This window comes from Lates calcarifer, linkage group LG20 (assembly GCF_001640805.2).
Source record: "Lates calcarifer isolate ASB-BC8 linkage group LG20, TLL_Latcal_v3, whole genome shotgun sequence".
NCBI classification, from domain to species: Eukaryota; Metazoa; Chordata; class Actinopteri; family Centropomidae; genus Lates; species Lates calcarifer.
The window spans coordinates 6,226,488-6,250,336 of NC_066852.1; the positions used below are offsets into that span (position 1 = coordinate 6,226,488).

The 23,849-nt window shown below is 41.4% G+C and overlaps 1 protein-coding gene across 1 annotated transcript; it reads left to right on the forward strand.

Annotated features, from left to right (window-relative positions):
• Positions 1–6,333: 6,333 nt before the first annotated feature.
• On the forward strand, positions 6,334–22,359 carry wscd1b (WSC domain containing 1b). The gene is made up of 9 exons (XM_018692592.2): positions 6,334–6,735; positions 8,132–8,782; positions 14,440–14,554; positions 15,607–15,791; positions 18,312–18,433; positions 19,047–19,236; positions 19,782–19,946; positions 20,044–20,244; positions 21,258–22,359. Exons 2-9 carry the CDS (start codon positions 8,392–8,394, stop codon positions 21,608–21,610), a joined length of 1,722 nt encoding a protein of 573 aa, XP_018548108.1. The 5' UTR covers positions 6,334–6,735; positions 8,132–8,391; the 3' UTR covers positions 21,611–22,359.
• Positions 22,360–23,849: the final 1,490 nt, after the last annotated feature.

Genomic DNA, 23,849 nt, shown 5'->3' on the forward strand with positions numbered 1-23,849 from the left:
CATTGATATTCATGCATGCCGACTGTTCATGTATAGAGAATTGACAAAAGACAAAAGAAATGTAGGAATAAAAAAGTCTTGTATGAATAGTTATTGAAGCAAAAAGTGAGATGAGATGAAAGTACACAAGAAAGATGGGTGGAAATGTGGATATGAAATGTTTCAGCTGGGTAGAGTTTTCAGTTAGGGCTTGGAGATAGGGAGTGACTGTGTAGTCCTGTCAGGGGCGGGGAGGTCATCGCACCACGGGGGAACACAGGGAGAAGAGAGCTGAGGTTTTGAATTCAAAATGAGAAGCCAGAGAGCTGGTGAGAAGGGGATGAAATGGGAGAATTTAGTGTGGACGAAAATGAGACAGGCCTCCTCTGTATGAGTTGTAGAGGCTGGAGAAAGGTCTGCTGGGAGCACAGCCAGGAGGGAGTTGTAGTGGTAAAGACAAAAAGCGATGACTAGAATTTGGACAACAAGAGGAGAGGAAGAGGAGGTGGTGGTTGTGGATGAGCAGACAGTGTGGTGTTGTCAGTGAAGCCAAGGGCTTCTACAAAAGGTAGGATTTGCGGGAGGAAAAAAAAGATGTTGAGATTGATGTGGTTGGCAGGAAACCAACAGCAGATGTCAGCTCAGCAAGAAGAGGTGCAAACCTCAATATGTGTGTTGATAGGGGAAAAGAAGGGTTTAGTGCTGTCAGCATTAACAATGGTGGAGTAACTTGTGGGATGTGATAGCAGAGTCGAGCAGCAGCAGTGGGACTGCAGCCCTGGGGATGTAAGTGACAGTGAAGGCCCCAGTGAGGGCAGAACTTTATATCAGTTAGGAGATGAATCACAAGAGATTTTTTGGTGAGCAAACATAGCAAATACAATTTGAGGTTCATAAGGTTCAAAGCAAAAAACAAAAAAACAAAAAAACAGCTTCTGTAGAGGTAATCTCTGCAAGCCAGGCCTCTCACACAATGGACAGATGTCTATTGATTTTTTCAGATGACTTTTTCTCCAGACCTGCATGAACCTGATGAGGTGGAGGTCTGGCTATGAAACATTGCAGCAAAGTAGGATCAATCAATCGATACATCATCTGATTTATCTGTTACTAATGTTACTACCAACCTACACCACAACTCCATAAATAATTTAACAAGCACTGTGTCTTTTTGTGGCATTTTATCTGCAAGGTAGTGGTCAGACAGAAACTTTCTACGTTCTCTATATAAAGCCAGTTTTGACCAACAAACAATAAGGGGGTATTGTATAAACTGACATTTTAGAAAAAATTAATCTATTCAGTTCAGTTTTTCTCCACCAAAAATGGATTAAGGTATCATTTTCCAGAAAAGAGGAGGAGGAGCTCCAGTTAACTTTTATGCAGATTTTATGTTGCCTCATACTGTGGGGGAGTTGATAGTGCAAGTTGATGGAAATTGAGCTGATAAGCAGTGACAGTGTGAAGGTCTGGGTGAGGTCAAGAGAGGATCTGCTTCCTGTGATCGTGGAAAAAGGTTTCTATACCTCAAATTAGAAGACAAAGGAAAGAATGTCACTGCAGTGGGGTCAGAGGAGGACATAAGGAGAGATCAGAAGTGAGTGGTGAGTGGCTTGTTGGGAAGAGGAAGCTGTGCAATAGACATTTGTGACACTTTGATAGAAGTGAAAATAGAGTGGTATTTGTATGGATGTAGAGGGAGAAGCGAGAAGACTAGCTTCCATTCAAAAGATGCAATTTCAGTGAATTATTTTTGCAGAATCTTTGACTGAAACAGATGCAAAACATTTTAATCGCAAGACAAATTCATACAAAACAGCTTCCTGTCACTTTCTGTCAGTAACAAGGAGGATTTTACAATTAATTTTGCAGGGTTTTCAGACAGCCAAGCTGAAGGAGGAAATCATAGCAGTGAAGGTCAAAATTTCTTTTGACCTTCACTGCTATGATTTCCTCAGACGACAGCTGCTGAAGGAGGGGGGCAACCTATGAAGTTAGAAATGAGATGAATGGAAGCTGTAGATTCTGCTAAGCAGTGATAGTGTGAAGAAATCTAGATTAGAGGAGTTAGTTGAGATAGGAATATTCAGGATAATGTGTGAAATATTAACAGTTAAACAAGGATGGAAGATGCAAGAATTCAATGTCTCTGTAGTGATGATGAGATCAGTAAAGACAGACCACATTTCTTAGTAGTGACTAAATGGACCAGAGGGATGACAGGATAATACTGTATGCTATATGCTATACATTATACTTAGTTATGTTATTTAGTGTGTCAGCAACAAACACAACTTTTTACATCATCAAACAAAACAAAGCACTTTGTCCACAGTTTGCTAAATATGTCTTTTTACAAAAAAGGTCCCCCTCATAAAACAGCAAAAAAGCTTCAATCTTACCTAAATCACGTAACAAGCAAAATCTTTTCTCTCTCTCTTTTCTCTTACTGTTATAATTGTGTTGAGGCATGCACAAAGAGATCTTTGACATTTGTTAAAATTCTGCTTCATATAAGATTCATATTGATTGTACAAAACATCAACTGACCTGTTTTGAAACTAAATACCCTGCTTCCAAACAAGTCTGAGTCTTAAGTGTAGAAAACTGAAGCAGAGACTGTGATCATAAGCTAGTTCTGAGTCTGGCTTACCACTGCGCTCTAATTGAGAAAGAGGAAGAGTGACAATACTGTAGGAGAGATGAAACAGAAATAAAATCGAGGAGAAACAGAGGCATTGTGCTGCATACAGACAGCAGCAAGTGTTTCTGTCTTGTCGGAGGTGATCAGCTTGTGGGAGGCAGCAAAGAAAGGCAGAGATGGGAGAGATGAGCTCTGGTGTCTGGACTGCTGACTGACAGCTCCAGCATCCTGTCTCGACAATGGTCTGAGAGCAAGCTGACCTGAAGGGTTGAACAAGCTTAAATTGACTGCATTGTTAGGGACAGATGGCCCCCGTCGTCTGAAAAAGCAAGCAGAGGGTGAGAGCAGAGATAGATCAGGACACTGTGAGGGGAAAAGTGATAAAAGCAAATATGGAGACAGCCGTGGATTTACTCTGTCCTTCCTCAGCGGACTCCTGATGATAAGCTGCCATGTTTTTGTGCATCTGTTCGTGCAAAAAGGGTGTGTTACACAAGGCTGCAACTCTATAGTATAACCACAAGAGAAAAAGCTGAGAACAAGTGATATTAATGCTGACTGGAATAATAACAGGAGTGTTAAGCTCAGTGGAGGAGGCAGTGTTGCTCTATAAACTGGATGTGACACAAGCCTACAGAAAGGCACCTGTCAACTGAGGGTAACAACAAAGTAACAGCTAACTGCAGCTTACTCCCACAAGGCAACACACCAAGCTCAAACAGCACAATAGTTTCAGATAAGGCAAGGGAATTTATTTGTATAGTACATTTTGAGGCAAACTCACTGTGCTTTACATTAATGTGCATACAGCAGCGAGTGAAGTGAAAACATGGTAAATAAAATACAAAAACAACAGTGACAACCACCCATTCTCCAAAATACACTGATGATACACACACACACACACACACACACACACACAGACACACACACAAAGAAATAACAGTCAGATTTCAGATAATTGTTTAAATTCATCTCTTACACAAAGCTGTCTAAGCTCTTCATTATCTAAATTACTAATTTGCCATGAATTATGGGGAAAATTAAGACTTTTCAAACCAAAGAATATGTCTGGCCAAGCTATAACTTAAAACAACTCAACTCTTTTCTCTCCAGCAGAAAATGTTTGTCTGTTTGGAGGAATTTAACAGTTACAGGACATTTTACCAGGTAAATTCAGGAGAGAGTCTAACAATACTCCCAGTGCTGTGCAGACCTGTAGCAGAGCTGAGCTATCATGATTTCTGTATCTACATCTGCAAACTCACCAGTCAGGTCAGACAACAGGAAATGACTGACAGTGTCCTCACTGATGTATATCTCAAACAGGTTCTGTTCTCTCTAAAATCTTTCCCCTCTCATTACTCACTCCACAACATTGTTAGCAATCCACAGATTACGAGCCATGTTTCTCTCTTTTTTGTGATTTGGTGTCACTGGTCAGAAGGTGTTCCAGACTGTTACCATGGGAACACTGGTCAACAAGTGCCATTGGTTGTGTCCCCATAGCTGAATGGTTGTGGCGTGTGCCACATGGGCTTTAGTGCCCTGAGCAGCTGGTCCCCAGATCGACCCCGCCGGTCACATCCCCCTACACTCTCTCCCTGTTTCCTATCTCTCTCCACTGTCCTGTATAAATAAAGGTGACCCCCCCCCCCCCCCCCCCAAAATAAATAAATAAATAAATGTATTAAAAAAAACAAACAAACAAACAAAAAAAAAACACTGTTTGTTACCATGGAAATACTGGTCAGCAGGTGTCACTGACTGTTACCATGGAAATACTGGTCAACAAGTGCCTCTGGTCTGGTTGTTACCATGGAAACACTGGTCAGCTGGAGTCACTAATTTGTTACCATGGAAATACTGGTCAGCTGGTGTCACTGACTGTTACCATGAAAACATGGCTGTGAGTCCTGAGTTAGCCTGTCTATGGCCTTTAGAACAACATACTAGAGTGTTTTCTGACTTTTACTGTGCGTGTGTCAGAGAGAAGAAAGTGTTCCAACTCCATTATTTTATCTTTTAACTGTCTCGTCGTGTGAACATCTACTGCTTGCAATCACTTTGCACCTACGTTTTATCAAATTTCTGACCAGTTTTATAATATGACATAGAGCATGAAGGACTGCCAGAGCTGGAAGAAAGTAAAAGAATGTAGTCAGTGAGCAGGACAGATACAGTGGGGAGCCAAACCACTCAGTGCTTTAAAGACTATAAGTAGAATTGTATTGCACTTTGAGCCAATGAAGTGATTGAATTACTGGAGTAATGTGTTGGTGTCGGTGTATGCAGGAGGACTCTGGGTGCTGCACTGTGAATGTAATCCAGCAAAGAGAGCATTCCAATAATCTAACATGGCTGAGATGAATGCATAAAGATAGAGGAAGAGGTTAGATCTAAAACCAGACTTGAACATGTTATCCACCTGTTTATATTCAGTTTTTCCAAAATGTTGCCAAATGTTTCAGTCAGCAAGGAGATGTATATAATGTTTAATATATCATGAGAGGAACAGACTTAGCTGTCTAATCAGACAGTTAAAAACATGCTAAATGAACTCAAGCACTGCTCCAATTCTCTGGGTCACCTGATCTCAACCAGAACACCAATGCTCTTATACTTTTCTTATTTACTGACATGACTTAACCAGGCAAACCTGATGAATGATCATATGCATATTTTGCTATATAATAGTAAGAGCAACACATTTATTAGATTTTCCGCTCAGTTTAGTGGATTCTTGTTGACACCTTGTGTATATCTGGCATTTTCTTTCTATAGAGACAGTTAAGGATGGTAATGGATCATATCCCTACTGCATATTTTGACGTTCCCCTTCAACATCTCATCCTCCCAACATTTCGAAACTTCTTCAAACCAATTCATTGTTACTAGAAAAATAGAGCAGTTGTTTCTAAGATCTCTCCAGATTTCTTCAGATGTTTTATGAAATAGAACTTTAACATTTTGAGACTCCAGATCAGATTAACATTAAAGACTTTACACTGAACAAAAAGACTAGAGATGCATCTTTTTTGAACACACCGGCACTTTTGGAAGCCTTAGTCTGAAGGTCAATCAGCCTTGACAAAGCGCTTTCTTACGCGCCGTTAATTTTACTTGTTCATGGCAGGAGCGCGCAGGCGAGGCGCTGTTCGTGGTGCTGAAATGCGGGGACGTCAACAGAGCTAACCACGGCTGACTGATGCGCCGTTTATGACTCATGGCAAAGTCCATTCATTTAGTACTTCATCTAAACTAACGCGCAAAGCTAAACCAAGTGAGCAAATACAAATGTGGACAATACACTGTTCAAAGTGACAAATGATTTGAGCTCTTGATCTGGATCTCTAGTCCTGATGGGACCTCTGAGATATGGCTGCTAAATAAATAAATTCTCTTTTTCTCTCGCTTGGTTCCTGTTCTCGACTTTACAGAAAAGCAAGACCTTGTGGGATCAGTCCTGGTTACACTCAGGCTTTCTTTGTCAAATGGCCAAATGTCCCCTCAAATGACTGACCCTCAGATGATACAGTTGTTGTTTTCCCCTTAAACTCACTCCGCTGCTCGGGTCTCCTGACGACAAGCTCGTGGAGTGCACGGTCATAAAGGCGCGGTGCCTTAAATACGTTATGAAATATATGGTGAAGCCGCTGTTTATTGTGAGGACTCCCTTCTGCACGGTGCAAGCTGTGGACTGCTGGACACGGTCCTCCCGTCAGCACAGTGGAGGAGCGGTGACGCGTTTAGATCACCAATGCAAATTAGACCGAGGACCCCTCCTCCTCCTCCTCCCCATCACCTCCTCTCCTCTTCTCTCTCTCTCACCAACACACACACACACACACACTGCCTGTGCTTTATATCGCCGTGCCAGCCTTTCAGAGCGACGGAGAGCAGCACTGACTGGCTGAGAGAGAGAAAGAGAGGGGGAGAAAGAAAGAGAGAGAGAGAGAGAGAGCTTATATAACACCAGCTCTGGGAAATGCTGGAGAGCCGGGGGGACGTTTACTGGACAATAAGCGGAGAAAACAGCGATCACAACGGCCATAAACTGATAAGTGATCGCACGGTACAAGGATGCCGTGCATACCACTCCGCTGCTGAAGGTAAGCCTCATGCTCAAATATCCTCTACTGTAAATGGTGGAGGCACAGTGAGGGGCTGTTAAGATGGAAGACCTCGGCTTCTTAAATAGGTTGATGCCTGTTTACTCTCGCTGTTTATTCATTCATCTTTCAACCTCCCATACATCCCCAGTATATCACATCAGACAGCTTCGGATGTTTTAGGATAAAATACGCGATGGTTATTTTTCTGCATTAAAAAAAAAAAAAAAAATTGGAGTTAAACATAACTTGGGCACTCGGACTTGATCAGAGACTGTTCATTGTGCAAACTGTTGCTTCAATCCTCGGGAGCACTACCGCACCCCTACTTTTTTGGGGGAGGGGGGTGTGTGTGTGGAGGGGGGGGTAGCAGTGCGTGGGGTCCGCATCAGTAGGAGAGGCCTGACATGAAAAGTGGAGCTGAAGGGCATGACAGTGTGTGACGGCCACCGAGACAAGGAGGCATTAGTGGATATCATCGGATGTGAAGGGGGGGGGGGGGGGGGGACTCAGTCTGTGAGGCATCTATTGGGGAGTGTGCAAACGTACTGGCTGCTGTTACACAGCAACTTCTATAAGCTGCCAGTATAATCAGCTGTGTCAAAGAGGGGGCTCGCAAGAGACCGTCGCGTCAGAAAGAGACGGGAAAATACCCACTCACATGAGCAGGTCACTTCCTCTCTCTTCAGTCAAACTACCAGGCTTCATAACACACTGTGGATACCAGGGTGCTTTACATCCTAATTATCCAGAAATCTTCAGCGTCTCATCTTTGCACGTTTTTCATTCACCACTTATCCATCTCTCCACAGATGAGGCCAGAGATGGTCTGCATACTGCTATGATAATCCCCATTTCATAAGCGCCCATAATGCGCTCTCCAGACAGTTTTTATCACATGATGTCATTTTACTGTGATAACTGAGACTTAAATTGTGAAGCTGGGAGATATTGCCAGTGTTAAATTAAATATAATCTGACAGTACAGGAATTAAAAATGAAATCTCTGCACTGAAAGAGAATCCATTTTCAAAAGTCCTTTTTAGTAAAGGTTAATGCAGTATCCTAATTTTAAGAGACTGATTAATGAGATATGAGAGCACAATCCCAGCACGCAGATGAACCAGGAATGACAGAAATAGCAGAACACAACTTGAGGCAGGGTTTTGAGTTAAAAAACAAGAGGCACAAATGAAAGCAGCGAAGCAGCAGACGCCAAGGGACGCGTTGCAACATGCTGCAAGACAGAAACACAAGCCCATATGTCACTATGAGCTGTGCGTCTAATCCGCCAGACATATAGTTACCTTCCCTTTGAATGTGCTCACATGCAAAGACATACACTTGTTTAACTTTAAACCTAGCTGTTTGTGCTTTTTCTGATTTTGTGCCTCAGCTTTTCCTCAAGGATCATCCTGGAATCAGCGACCACAGCCTTGGATACTGCATCCCTCTCTTCCGTAGCACATTCATTGTTCCCGCGCTGCTGTTGGACACTGTGGCAATGAAGGACCCAGACATGATGTGTACACCATTGCCAGATAATGCCACTTTTTCTGAGATTATGAAGTTGTAAGTAGGTTACAGATCCATCCTCTTGTTCCTAATCCATGAAATGGCCTTCCACTGAGGTGAGAGACGGTAAACCGTGTGGGAATGGTGGCACCTCTCTACAAGCTGCACTGCCTCTTGAAGCGGGCTCAGATGCTGCTGCTCTGCCTGGGCATCGCCTATCTGATGGCAGGCAGCATCCTCCTCTTGCAGCGCTCCAGCGTCAGAGTCGCCCAGCCAAACCTCGCCAGCCTGCCGCCCATGCTGTCCCTTGCAGCACCTCCTACCTCCCTCAGGGCTGCAGGCCTGGGCATGAGGGCACGCTCCAGATGGGCCACCATTCAGTCTGTGTCCGGAGGGGGAGCCAAGGCAGGGCGACACTGGCCCACTTCCCGGAGCCTTGGGGTCCAACACTTGCATCGCCGCTGGTTTCACAGTCTGCTGCCAGAGAGTCCAGAGCAGAGAGTCTCTCTCCACAGGAGCAGCAAACACAAAGGTAAATACTGCTGTGTCTGTGAATACATTCGAAATACATTCAAAAAATAAAACTTAATAGTCAGTCTAAAGAGTTAGATTTGTCTCCACACTGAGTTGATACTGTTCTATGTTAAGTCCAGGCCTCTACACTTCAATATTCGAGCTTCATAAGCATCAGCTTTCCTTATAGCCAACTAGCCAGCAGGCAAACAAACCAGTGTGAATGTTAACATGCGACCAAAGGGCACTGCTTGCCCTAATTACATTAATTAGTGTGCAAGTAAGGTGTTAACACCATGAAAGTGATAGTTAACTGAATACTACAGTATTTTTAACCAGCAGGCCTGTATTATGTGAATACAAAGTTAATATTTCTCAAAGCCAACCACACAGAAATAAACTAAACCCAGTCAGTTCTTTTGAGTCTGTAAAGTTCAGATTTAATCAGTTTGATCTGCTACTTATTGTCTGCTTTTCCACAACACATGACCCTCCAGTATGACTTGCACAAGATATGCTGCCTGAGAGGCTTGTGGTTGTGTGGCCTCCTCACAAAAGCTACTGTGGTTTTGCCAATAATTAACTGCCCTTGTACATCTGTAGCCAAGGTTGTGCGCCTCTGTTGAAGCGGATGGCATTGCAAACTCAGTGAAAAAGCTCTCAGCTACAACACTATTGTGCTTTCTGAAATAGAGCAGTGGAAGGAGATATGTGAGACTGAAATATCTTGGTGAAGATGTGTTGACTGAGACTGTGGTTTTCCTGGTGAATAATATATGAAGGAGCAAATATACAAGTTTATTTTCTATTCTGTGATTTACTTTTTTAGCTCAGAGGGCCTGGAGGCGAGGTAGTACACTCTGCATGGGGCTTGCGTAGCACACTTGCATCACGGTTTCATTCTACATTCATGAACAGATAATCATGACCTTAGAACATTTAGAGGAGCTTCGTTATACATTTATGTGACATTTTACGTGTGGGTGCTTCAGATCTTGTAGATGAGGGATAGTGCTCACTGATCCTCTCAAAACCAGAGAGGGAAAAGGCAGGCAGACATCAGTAGTAGTAGTTTCTAGAAAATAAATTAGTAATTATGAAACTAAAAATCATATAATTCCTTACTTATGCTCTCTGTTAAGGAGTCCTCACCATGACTTGAGCACTTTTAAGCTATCCCTAGAGATTTGCTCCATTGTTTTTAACACTGCCTGTCAGTGCCTTTGCCATTTTGTTGAAATGATAAATACAATGGAATTACTCACAGCAGAACATTTGTTCTTCTAGCTCATTCTTGAAAATCATCCTACAAGAGCTCTTAATCCTTTTTTTAAACAGACACTACATAACCACTCAGTCACTAAGCAGGGTAATACAGATGAAAAATGTTGGAGGCAGAAATGACATCAGTTACAGTAACAGCCATCTGGCAAAGGTTCCTTTTAAAAAATATTACCCAGGACGCAGAATTAAATTACCCAGGCCTGTTGTGTCACATGTCCAGAAGGGGCAACTGGCTGAAGGTTTCAGAGAACAAACACAAGCCGGCCATTTGTGATATCATTCATAAAACTCTACAGTACACCCATAAACAACAATGTGTATTGATCACTTTCAGTTAGTACTCAAGTAACTTGATTAGTTGACTGGTTGAGAGAAAACGAATTGGCACTACTCTGATAATCAATTAGTGAATTTTTAAAGTAAAAGACATTTTTAGAATATACACTTGGAGACCTTAACATCTAACTCACTTGCTGTGAGTTAGATGTTAAGGTCTCCTACATCTGTCCAGTAGTTCAAAAACCCACATTTAAAGCTCACCAATTAAAATGTTATATCTTGTTTGTTTAATGCATTAGCTGAAGCAATGTGGAGACCTCAGAAAGTCACTGCTCCCAGACGAGAAATAAACCAGCACCTAACTTTTCATAAAACCACCAACATGTCATTTCTATGCACTGGTTTTTATATTGATTAAATAAACAAGATATAACAGCTTTAGATATACTGGTAGGTGAATTTTGACCTTGGACAAATCCAGGCTCGCTTTTCCCCCGTTTCTAGTTTTTATGCTAAGATAAGCTAAGCTAACAGTCAGTGGTCTGAAGCTTCATGTTTAAAATATGAAACTATAGCGATATGACAGTGATATCAAACTGTTCTTTAAGTCATTTATTGAGCAAAAATGCATAAATCTCCTGTCCAGCTTCTCTCTTTTTTTCCTCATCTGTGTTTTATGTAATTCTAAATTGAATGACCTTTTGCTTTGGACAACTGTTTGAACAGAATAAGCAATCTGAATATGTCACCTTGAACTCAGAGAAAGTGTGATATGTATTTTAGGAATTATTTTTCTCTCATATTATTGACTAATTAATTGAAAGTCTAATGGAATATAACTATTTAATTAAATGAATTCAGTGTATCTGTAGCTGCAGCCACAGTTTCAATGTTACACCAATGTCACATAATTTCTGCAATATTTTAAGGACTTTCTTGCTTTGTAGAATAAAGGCAGGGAAATAGAGAGGACGGTTACTGGTAAAATGTTTCTGCTCAGAGTGAGTCAAGTACATGATGTAAATGATAAAGTGCTAAACCAGGACTATCATGACATGTTCCAAGGAAGGCAGTCCTTAAACAGTTCTCATCAATCAACACATTATAGTCATCCAAATCTCTCAGCCAGAGTCTAGTTTGGATGGATACCAAATGTTGAGGGCTGATATCAATATGATATTAGAATTTTTAAAATGTAATCTCTCAATATTTGTTGGCTGATGCATAATTTATGTTAGTATCTATGTATTTGTTGTACGCCAGTGTCAGGACTGTCAGGACTACATGGACTACAAAAAGCTAAAAAATAATAATAATAATAATAAGGAAAGAAAAGAATGAAGGAAAATAATGTCATCACATACCGTGGAAGATTTAAGAACTGCAGTTCTAATCACAAGTCTACCCGGAATATAATATTCTCAGGTCTATGGTTCACTATTAAATATTTGTTTTTCACGATTTTATTGTCTTTACTTGATTTCTATTCCACCTTTATTCACAGTCTAATTCCACACACAGTACATGGCAGTAATAACATTTCACAGCCGGGTGCAAAAGTCGGCACATGCATTCCCAGTAACAGATGTTCATAGATTCAGGAGCCTGCCTACCTGTTCAAACATTTTATAATAAAAGTGTGAGATGCATAATACTTTGTGTCTGCTGCTGGAAACTTTGTACCTTGCAGGGATGAGTCACAAATTCCTTGATATGTAAAGTACATATCAGAAGTAGTACACGCCCAGAGATGCGCAGAGGGATCAGAAGTAAGAAATATTACAGGAGTTGCACAGTAGGAGCTACACTGCCTGTGTCGATCTGTCCTGATATTTGATTTTAATGAAGTTGTGTCGATTCCCATGCGAAGTTTAAGGTATTCAGGAAGTGCAGGTGTAAATCTTCTGATGGATTTATTCGCAGTCACTGGGTATTTAGGGTTTTCAGTATCAGACATCCTGTTGAGATGATCCTCTCTGACCCCCAGCTTGGGTCAGCCAACCATATGTTGAGACCCTCTCTACTGTGGTTTTGATGACTCTCCTCACATCTGTGAGGATATTATAGACCTGCAGCAGAGAGACTGTGAACCTTCTTCAGCCCACTCTAATGAACACACACAGTGCACATCTTACCCGTGGCAGTGGCACATGTCCTCATACTCTGCCATTCTGTCATTAGCCTCCTCCATCAAATCCTGTGGGGAAGAATCAGCTCCAGCACAGCCATCTGTCTTAGTGTTTAAGAAAGAGACACAGTGTCAGACCTAAGTGCAGTCATTTCTATCATGTCTGGGAATTCAAGCTGCTTCCCTCCATTAACCCTCAGCTGCAGCAGCCTGGGGCTTCTCCTTCACTTTGATTAAAGCAGTGACCTGCCCTGCTGGGCGGAGGGGGTCGGGGGGCCTCTAGGTGATGCCTCTTGAGATGCTTGCTGCCACAGACTTTGGCAGCCCCGGCCTCTTAGAGCTTTCAGGCAGCAGCTGCTGGTGTTTTCCAGCGTTAGTCTCCTGAGGCACAGGCGGCTGGTGACTCAGCCTCATCCCGGCACAACAGGCTGGACGGGCTTCAGAGGACATTGCAAACTGATTGAATCATGAATTCGATATGGTGATACTTGGCCTGCCAGAAATTTCATGGTCCATTGCTTGCTTCCATCTTGTCTGTGAACCTTGCTGCTGCATCTCTTCAGTCAGCATGTACAGTATCTCCACAGTTTTTAAATCCCCTCTTTGACCAGTTGGCATCAGTCGATTTTTATGCTTTTAGTAAATATAAAAAAACAGAAGCTGTATCCTCAGTGTCCTTGAAACCTTTAAACATCTATAATACAAATTCCTGTTTGCAAAATTCACCAACACTATTATCTATATACACTCCATGCATCAAAAGACTTGAACCTGTTCACAGCATATAGTTCCTGAATGAGTAAAAACATCCAGCATATAACCTAAAAATATACTAGTCTCAGACCCAAGGGGCAAGATGTAAATGAAGTCAGCACACAAAAGGAATGCATATGCTACCCTCCACGAAGAGGCTGGTATTTATAAAGAAGACTTTTATGTGTCAGCTAAGCTGAGTTTGATATAGCAATGTGGCAAAGACAGGGATAACATCAAAGGCTGAATTTGGGTGACATTTTCTATGGAGCCTTAATCTTGTCAGCACATCATAATAGTCTGTCGTAGACTATTATGCGTTACATTCTTCTTTCCACAGAGGTTTTCATTTTTTTCTAGTGCAAGTAAATAGGCTCACAGTAATGCAGGAATAAGAATAATCTATATCAGATGATAAATTAGGCCTAGTCATGTTATAAATTAGTTGGATATTACGACTCACAATAGATGCTGGTGTGTATAATTACATTGAGTAAGTGGTCACGCAAAGGCTGTTTTGGCACTGTTAGAGGGCAGTGCCAGTGCCAGACTAAAGACAGAGGAAGTCTGGGTTATGTCCAAATCAAGTTTAAGTGGAGTGTGTCAACATTCATTTAAGGCTAATTGAAGGAGCATGTGCATGGAATTTTTATTTGAGATGTGTAACACAGAATAAAGGGCATTCAGAATAATCATTATTACAATTAGATCGATAGAAATTAAGTATTTTTTTATTATTCAAATTTTTTGTAATTGCACAGGATAGTTGAAAGATGAAAACCTGAGAATCAACATTATATTTGGTGTAATTAATGTTATTACGACTACAGCCACTGGTCATTTTTTATAATCGATTCATCTGAAATTAATCTAATAGATTAATCATAAAATCAGTGAAATGTCAGAGTAAACTCCCATTTGTATTTCCTAACATGATGTCTAAAACCCTAAGATATTTAATTTCCAATCATGAAACAAAAAATGTTTCAGAAGCTGGAAAGATGCCACTTTAACTATTTTGCTTGGCAAATTAAGTTAACATACAACCAATCATCTAAGTTGTTACTGATTATATTAATTCCAGGACTAATTGATCAGTCATTTCAGCACATGTAATGCAGTTTTCTGTCAACTACCTCAGCTTTGTGAGAGCACTTGCTAAATGCCTAAATTTTCAGACTGAGTTTGTGTTGTTTTTTTTCTTTCTTTTTTTTTTTTCTTGACACATGCAGGAACCTACATGGGATGCTTTCTGCACAATGCCAGTGATCGCGCCCTGGGAGGAACCATGCTTTATGACCTGCGCAAAATGACCAGTTCTCTGTGTCAGGACACCTGCTCAGAAAGGTAATGCGTTCGCGGCATGCCCCTGTGAAGGGACCACAGAAGGCCTGCTGTTTGAGTAAATGCTTTGGATCTCAGTCTCCTCCATGAATGCCTCCTGTGTTTAGAGCCAGCGGAGAGCCAGGTGGCTGGATGACAGTAAAAGATGAGGGGGGTGAGAGAGGGGAGAGTGAGGAGCAGGCCAGGACAGAAGGCTTGATCTGTTGCAGAAGAAGGAAGGAGGGAGGTGTGTATGTGTTAGAAAGCTTAATGAGCTGACTACAGCAGTTGGTGAATAAATCAGTGGTTAGATGTGTACTTTCCTGTGGTCACGATGTAAAATCTCAGATTGGGTCAGTGTGAGCTGAGAAAGCAGCACTGAAGTGGCTCTCCAAACCTGCAAGACAATGTGGACAGGCGGGTGGATTTTTCAAAGCAAACTCTAGGAATGACCTGCTTGAATTATTCCTTTTAATATCTTAGCAGGAAGGAAGCAGTGCAGCCCCACTGAAACAGAACAGCAGAGGACAGATGGATGCAGTCAGACTGAGAGTTGGTGCTCACATCTCAAGCCCGCTGAGCATATTCTTCCCCCCACTCCCCCGTTCCCCCACCCATCCACATGGAAAGCAGTCATGCTCGTTACCTGAGCGGGCCAATTACCACGATGAGAAAAAGTAAAAAGTCAAGGCAATTTATGAGCAAGCTTCAAAGGACATATATGAAAAGGTCAACTTTGATGAGGTCTCTGTCTCTCAGAAGGAGGAAGGATAAAGAGAGAGGAAGAGGGATGAGTCACAACAGCCTTGATATGTAAAGTACAGATCAGAGGTGACCGCAGTTCAGCTAGAAAAAGGAATTACACAGTCAGATGAGTGCAGGAGGAAGAGTACTGACAAATATCACAGGGGATGGACCATACTGTAGATTTAATCCTGGGACGCTTGAGTTAAATGATAAGTTTGAAATGTTAACTAATGTTGTGTGGGATGGCTTCGCCTGAGGGCAATAGCTGGAGGTTATGGATTGCCCTTGGCTAGGGCAATAACAGTGTGTCTATCTGTGTGTGTGGGTAGTGGGTACCAGTTTGCAGGCCTGGAGTACGGAGCTGAATGCCACTGCGGGAACCGTATCAGTAGCCCACGGGCTCCCGAGGAGGACTGCAGTCTGGTGTGTCGGGGTGAGAGGGGGTCTCCGTGTGGTGGCGTGGGCCGACTCTCCATTTACAAGGTGGAGGAGCAGCTGCCAGGTCACAGAAAATGTGAGTCAGCTTCCCTTGGGAAAGAAACAGGACTTTTTGCTGTTCACTGCACAGGCTGCACTAAGAGTGACTTCACAGATGGGTGAAGAAATAACACAACTTTTTACACTTTAATTCTCAAAAACAAAGTATAAAAAAATCAATAGAATGGCATCAGTAAAAATTGGGCACTTCTCACACGTAACAATCTAAAAGGATTAGTCTGGACAAAACCAGAACCAATACTGAATGAATCTTTCTGACAAGTATCACTCGTGTAACCAAAGCCTTGATTATCTTACTCATTTGAGCTGCATTGTTCCCTCAAATACAAAAATAAATTACTAGACACATCTATGAGTCACATTGATGCACTGGGTGACATGGTCTTTCATTACGATGACCCTGGGCATTATAGTTTATTTTGACACAGTCCCACATACACTGTCCTGATGCCAGAAATAATCATCAGAGCAGGAGTTACCAAACATTTTTAAATCACAGCATTCCCCACACAGCATATTCCCCCACTAACACAAATTAGACCCCTGTAACACAATGTAAATAATATCCTTGGGGCTGGACAAAATGTATAATTACCTCACTAACAGGGAAAGTTACTGACACCCACAGCTCAGCCCACGAAATCCTCTGCTCCACAAACACAGCCAGGCAAACTAACAGTTCATCGGGAGAAATCTTCTGTGGCTTTTCCAATGAAACCCTGGCGAATGCGGTGGTGACCTCATTGTCCTCAAACTTGGCCTCACATTAACACCCGCACTTGCCCCAAAAACTCACAGTCAGTGAGGAATAGAGTTTAACAAAGTTTCATCTAGCTGCTAAACATGCGCTTGATAATTGATAAGTCACATGAATCTTGTGAGGGTACTTTCGTGACATTCATATATTTACCATCAAAATGAACTTAAAATACAGTTTATATCCTTTATAACAGAAATCCCTCTATTAAGTGGTAGTAAAAACAGCTTCATTTCTTATCCTACTATGTTTTCTCCTATCTTCATAAGGCACTTAATTACTTAATCCCTCAGTTTCAGGACAGGGGCTACACTTATTTTAATGATTTATTTTAAATTCTCTGTTTTTATGTAAAACGCTTAGTGTGGTAAAAAAAAAAAAAAATTTTCCCTTTTGGCAATATGCCTAAAAATATTATGCAACAATCTTGTTCTGTGGGACGGCTAACCTCCCCAGTTTTTCTTCTTTTGGTCATTTCAGTCTGTGTAGAGGGCTGGACGTCGACCTACATACAATAACAAATCTCTCCATCACTGCTGACAGTCATATTATCAGACTGTGGAAACTCTTGCAGAGACGTGTGTTGCATAACTATGACAACTGACAACTTTGTCACCTCATTTTGTTAATGTGAAAATGAAATGTCAGAAATGCACAGTGAAGATATGAAAACCTGTCTTGCGACACCCTCGGCCTGTCCTCAAGGCATCCTCAGGCTGTTGTCGTATCCACTCTGGGAACTACTGTAGCACTGTAGCACTAAATGTTTATTCATCTGAGTATGGAAATAGTCCCCAACAAAAGCATGAATTCCTCCTGTTTAAGTAACATTCACTAAAACTACAGTGCACACCTGGTTTGGGACATTACAGAGCCTTTCTTCAAATTTAAAATACATTTTTGAATACATTCATTCAATAGGAATGAATGAACTTGTGAGTGCCTCAGACCTTGGACAAAGATGTTGTTGATTTTGGTCTTTTCATGACATTTGTTCATAATGTAGCAAGAAACTTTTTCTTGAGAATAATATTCATAATGTAAAATAATTTGGGCAAAGAGGATGAGTGGAGTTGTTGCCGGGACTCTCTGCTTCGCTGTGGATCCACTTCATGATTTAGGCTGATGAAACAGGTGTATTTCTGCATAAAATCATGCTTAGCATAGCCTTAAATCTAATGATTGATGATATTCTCTTTCAATATTCTCTGAGGCAGCAAATATGGTGTGTATTTAATGTGTGCCAGAGAATACTCAATGTCTTCTTGTTTATCTAGCATAGTGAAAAGATTATAATCATTATCATTAAAGGATGGTTATTGTTCAGTTCAGTTCATATTAATTCATATTCAAGCACTGTCAGAATGGTTGATGACATTACAATAATAGCTCCAGAGTCAGGTACCTACAGAATGAGGACAGGGGGAGAGAGGATAGAGAGGACTCATGTTTGTTGTTTTCTCTTCTTTGAAAATGTACACCCCTTTCTCATTGTTAGCAAGGTCAAATATATTATGTGAGGACTTCATATCTTATACAGTATTAATATTCATGATTGGATGGTTCGGTGTCTCTGGAGGTTTGCAGCTGAATTGTGAATGTATTATATACCAGAATCCAGTCAAGTAAAGGAATATATTAAGGCAGAAATACTTTGGAATGGTTGGAAATTTAAATTTAACCTTGATGCCAGAATACATATTTTTTGAAGATCTGGCCTGTTTGTTTTTCAGTAAGCTCTTTATTTGTGTATTTCCTCATGTATTCTTCTCTTTCCAGTCAGAAATGTCCACTACCGTGGCTGCTTCAAGTTGCTGAAGAGCACAGTCGGCACATTCCCTGTCTACTCCTTTCAACCCAACCTAACAACACAGTCCTGCATCGAGACCTGCACTGATAAGGTTTGTGTTAGTTCTTTGAAATGACAGACCTGATCATCAATTTATTGCACATAGCTCTCTGTAGTGCACTGACGGTTCTCCACTCCCAGGAGAGGAGACTCTCCAGCTCAGAGAGCTGTCTCCACTCCCAGGAGATCACGTGTGGAAGCACAGAGCTCCTTGAATTTTGAATATTTAAGGGTTAATGTGTCTCTAATGAGAAGTAGTCTGGATCCTGCACTGAGATCTTGCTGGGTGCAGCTGTGTCTCCTCTGGAAACAGAAATGGCTGGTAGAAATATTGCACATCATCTGGGTGGTGACTGCAGTGTGATTAATTCTGACTGTGTGTGCATATATGTCTCGGTGTGTGTGATTACGCAAACCTTTTCAAATATTTTCACTGCAGTGTCTGTCCTTATGCTTTGACGCTGAGCATTCTGACCTTTTGTTACTGGAAAAGTGAGAAAAAATAATGAACAAAAACAAAAAGTGTGGAGTGCGATGTTACGCAGATCCTCCTGTTGAACTGAGCTGACACATCGGCCTTGGATAGAATGGAAGTGTTTGGAGAGAAAAATAAATATGATGAGTCACAGAAAAACATGGGGAACATTTGTACTTTTTGTTTGTAGGAGCTCCCACTGGCTGTGTTCAAGAAGCCGAACTGTTTCTGCACGTGGACGTCGTCTCTTTTCAGTCTCAACCAGCAGTCTGACAACCAGCAGTGTGTGGGGAATACTGCTGCGAACCACACCAGCAACTCCACACTTGCAGCACCCACTGAGCATGACGGCTACCAGGTGTATAACACACCTGTGCTTGGTGAGATATTTGTTCTACAGATGCAACCCTGTGTCATCTGCATGTGACAGGGTCAACTCCAATCATGTGAAGCCTCATTCTAATTTGTTTTACAGGGGGAGACTGGACAATGTGATAATTACGAGAGCATGTCTGTATTTTAATCCGTTTCCATTCTGCTATGTCAGTTATTTATACGGATCACACTCAGTTCCAGCCCTTCTTTCTTCCTGTAAAATGGCCTGTAAAATAACCTAGTCTAAACTATTCTATTCTCTGACACTGACTGTGAGTATTGTGTTGTTTTCTTGGGGGAAAGGAACACATAGTGCATGATTGAGGGAGAAATTGCACTTGAAAGCAGACTGATCACACTGTAAATCTCAACTCTGATCCATTACCTTGCTCTTGCAGCCCTGCAGCAATTTGTGTCACACATGACTTGGCTCTGTATTTTGTCCTGAAAATGAATCAGTTTTGAATTCTATGAATCCACACTTTCTGATAAATTCTAATCTTGTGCAGTTCTATAACTGATGCTGACAACAAAAGCTCTGTCCCTCTAGACTCCAGGTGCAAAGAGAGAATGTTTCTGCCTCAGAGATCCAGCTCCCTGGTGGCTCTTTCTAGTTTTCCTGGTGCAGGCAACACCTGGGTACGGCACCTGATCGAGCTCGTGACTGGCTACTACACTGGCAGCTTCTATTTCGACGGCACGTTATACAACAGAGGTGGGGAGGGCTCTTTCAAACGAGCGTTTGAGTGAGTGCTCGGTGAAGTATTGCCCTGCAGCTGACCATTATCCATTCATTTATTCATTGGTACCAGGTTTCAAAGGAGAGAAGGACTACTGGAAGAGTGGCCGCAGCATTTGCATAAAGACCCATGAGAGTGGTCAGAAAGAGATTGAGATGTTCGATTCTGCCATCCTGCTGATTCGCAACCCTTACCGCTCCCTCATGGCTGAATTCAACCGCAAGTGTGCTGGACATTTAGGACACGCCACAGATACACAGTGGAAAAGTAAAGGTAATACAGTCCAGTCCACACAGACATAATGGTCGACTGCTTTATGGCTCTGCTGACGGATACTGTAGTTACTGTTTGATATTACAGCAACAGTAGACCTGAGGGCATTCTGTGATTGTGATTGTGAGTGCATCATGAAGCAGTTAAGCTTTCATACATACAGGGAAGACTGCACTCTTCAATATTACAGCTTTTATACCATGGTCAGTAATGTACAGGACATATAAGTCATTTAAACACAACAAAAAGCAGCATCTGTAACAAAGACATATATTGCATTTAAGCAATTTTTTTAAAAAATCAAATGAAATCTCACATACTGTACCTCCAGTGGTCCAGTATCACTCCAGGCTGATAGTTTTGGTTTTATTTGTCTGTGTACTCTTTCTGCCTCAAAGAAAAAAAATGTGAAAGTGAGGAGGATTAATTCGTGATGCTCATGACACTGAAAAAAAAAAAGAAGATATTTTAAAAAATCAAACAAGAGCTTGAAACAGTGTCCCAGTTAACCTGAATATAATAACTGTAAACAGTTGTCTTTGGAACAACTTTCCAACAGAGAAATAGTCCTCATTAAAACTTCTGTGGTGCCTTGGTGATGTAGGGTGCAGACCATGAGCCAGAGAAAGAAGAATTGTTGACAGTGTGTTGTGTAGATTATCTAAAATACTGAGACGTTGGTCGGACATTTATCTTTATTATTATGTTCATTTTATTTTGTAGCAGTAGTAGTTTGAGTTAACTGACATCTCATAAGCTCTGGCATCATTTCTGTACCTGTATTGTATGTATCTGTATGACTTTTCTGTGCTGTGAAGTACTACAGATGTAACATTCTTTTATTTTATTTATATATATTATCCTCTAAAATGCTATTCTATTCACCATAAGAGAGGGAAAACCTTACCTTATTCAACAGTTAACAGCTCAGCAGTCAATTATATTTGCAAATCACATTATCCCTGGTTGAAACTTTAGATTGTTGTTTAAATTTTCCTCTGTTTCACCTGCAGAATGGCCAGAGTTTGTCTCCAGCTATGCCCCCTGGTGGGCATCCCATGCTCTGAGCTGGCTGAAATTTGGACGCCGCCTGCTGGTGGTGCATTATGAGGAGCTGCAGAGAGCTCTTCTCCCTCAGCTCCATCTAATCACAAGCTTTCTAAATGCCACTATGACTGAGGAGAGGCTGCTTTGTGCCCAGAGCAACCAGGACGGGCATTTCAAACGCTCGGTGGCACAGCAGCCCTCATTTGACCCATTCACCCCTGACATGAGAGAGATGATTGACTCCTTCATTCACACTGTCGACCAGGCACTGCAGAGCAGGAACTTTAGCGGACTTCCACAGGAATACCTTCCCAGATGATGATCTCAAAGGTCACAAATGCCTGGTCCAGCAGGGGTTTGTGAGAGGGACGTTATTCACCGAGTGCTCTGTGGGGAACAGACACACACTGGCTGATGGAAGTGAACCACCTGACTCTTTGATAAGCCAGGCGCACTGTGATTGGCTGTGGAGTCATGGAAACACAGTGGAGGTCACTGAAGAAAACATGACAATTCATTGTGAAATCCAATGGTGAACAGTGATGAAAGCCTCGAGGCCGAGGACTGCCTGTCTGAGAGCAGCAAATAGGACGAATACTCAGAGAGGATTTGACACGATTTGTTGGCCTGCAGCGTTGGGATTATCCAGCAAAGTGCCGACTGCACAAATATGAGTGTGTAAATCCAGGACGGACTCATTTTGGTTAAAGAGAGTTTTTCTGTGACTCTTTATAATTTCACTTTAGTTCATATAAATAGTGTTTCTAGCATACATCTATGTTAATAAAAATGACCTGTCATACTAACACAGATGATAAACACAGAATCATTACCCTGATTATACAGCGTTTCTATGGGCATCCACCGGTTGCTATGTCTCAAGATCATGATGGATAAAAGCCTTAATGCTGTTTCATGTGAATGAACGGACTCTCCATACAAGCTGTTTGACTGTACATGAACAAAGACATATGTTGATTACAGCAAAACTGCTTTCAACCATAAATGGAACCCAGTTGTTTCATTTATGAGCATTTTATTTTATTAAATGCATTCAGTTTGAATTGAGTGAAGTATGTTTGTTGTTTTTTTTCACATTCACATTACTCGAGATGTTTCTCACTTAAATGCATCAAAGGAGGGAACATAGCACCATCTCAACAGATTAGTGGATTAAGCTGTCAGCAGTTTGACACATTCAGTGTTCAGTCTGTGACCAGAGACAAGCTAAAAGAAAGCCAGCATTCACGTTCACTGTTCAATCCTGAGGGTAGAACTCTGGCTTCACTTGTTCACATATTGTAGATGCCACCCAATATTGACAGGAAGAATAGTGCCACCTGGTGGTTGAACTGCAGACACCGCAGTGAAACAAGCGTCAACATTTTGAGGCATGCACACCTCAATCTGCTTTCACCAACTGTACATACTAGAAAAAAAAGCATTGATATGAATATGACAAAATGAAATCCACAATGCTGTGACCAGACCTTAGTACTGACATTTGAAGGGTACTGTTTAGTTAGCAACAACAAAGAGATGTCTGCCACTGTATGAAGAGGGACACAATGTCAAGAACACAAACTGCATGCAATTCAGTGCTGTTATCTGCAACCAAAGGCAAGAATTTTTAAATTGTGGTTCAGGCTGTTTTATTGTATCAGGTTTTATTATACAAAATATCAAGGCTGTTTGAGTCAGTGAACTGAACAGAACATTAAAGTTTTACAAAGGTAGGATTTAGTACAGGAATGTTGTTTTGGACTGCACAGGTTTTGATAACATTCTGTCCAACCACTGTCACAGAGACACAATAAACCACTGATTCCAGTTACAAGCCACAAGGTTAAAGTCCCTCCTGAGCTGCTGTGAGCTAGATTCTAATAACATGCATCTTTTGTATATATGCAGGTCTGTGCTGGACTTTGCACACCTGTCTGAAACACCTGAAATGGACCACTGGCATCTATCACATGAATGCAGTGAGAATGAAAAAAACAGTGGGTAGTGTTTCAAACTAGAATCCTTTTCTCATGGAGATGTTTTTGCAAAAGCAAGGGTCAAGTATCCAAATCAGGTTGAACAAGAGGGCGGTGCTAACTCTCTGGCTGACAGGGTGACATGGCTGTGATCTGTGCCTCTTGTTGTCATGGGGCAATATCACCTTGAAGTTCTTAACCTTTTCTAATATTGTGCTCATAGAGCACAAACTACCATGGAGTTCAACCAGCATCCTACTCACAACAAAAACTAGTTTGTACATTTTTATTATAGCATCTCCATCCCATGCTGTATCTTTGACAGGATCTCAAACTAAATTATTTAACTAGGAGGTTTGACTAGCTTCATGTAGCTACCAGTAACACTGAAGAACTGTGAACACACTTCAAATACAAATACATGTACAATATATCTCAGCAAATATTAGACTGAACACACAGAATTAAAAAAACAGCCTGTTCTGTTAAACTGTATGTGACTTTAAATTAGAACCATTTTACTGTGTTGTTTTTAACCACAACCATTCATTATAATGTGGTGTAATGGACTATGTGACA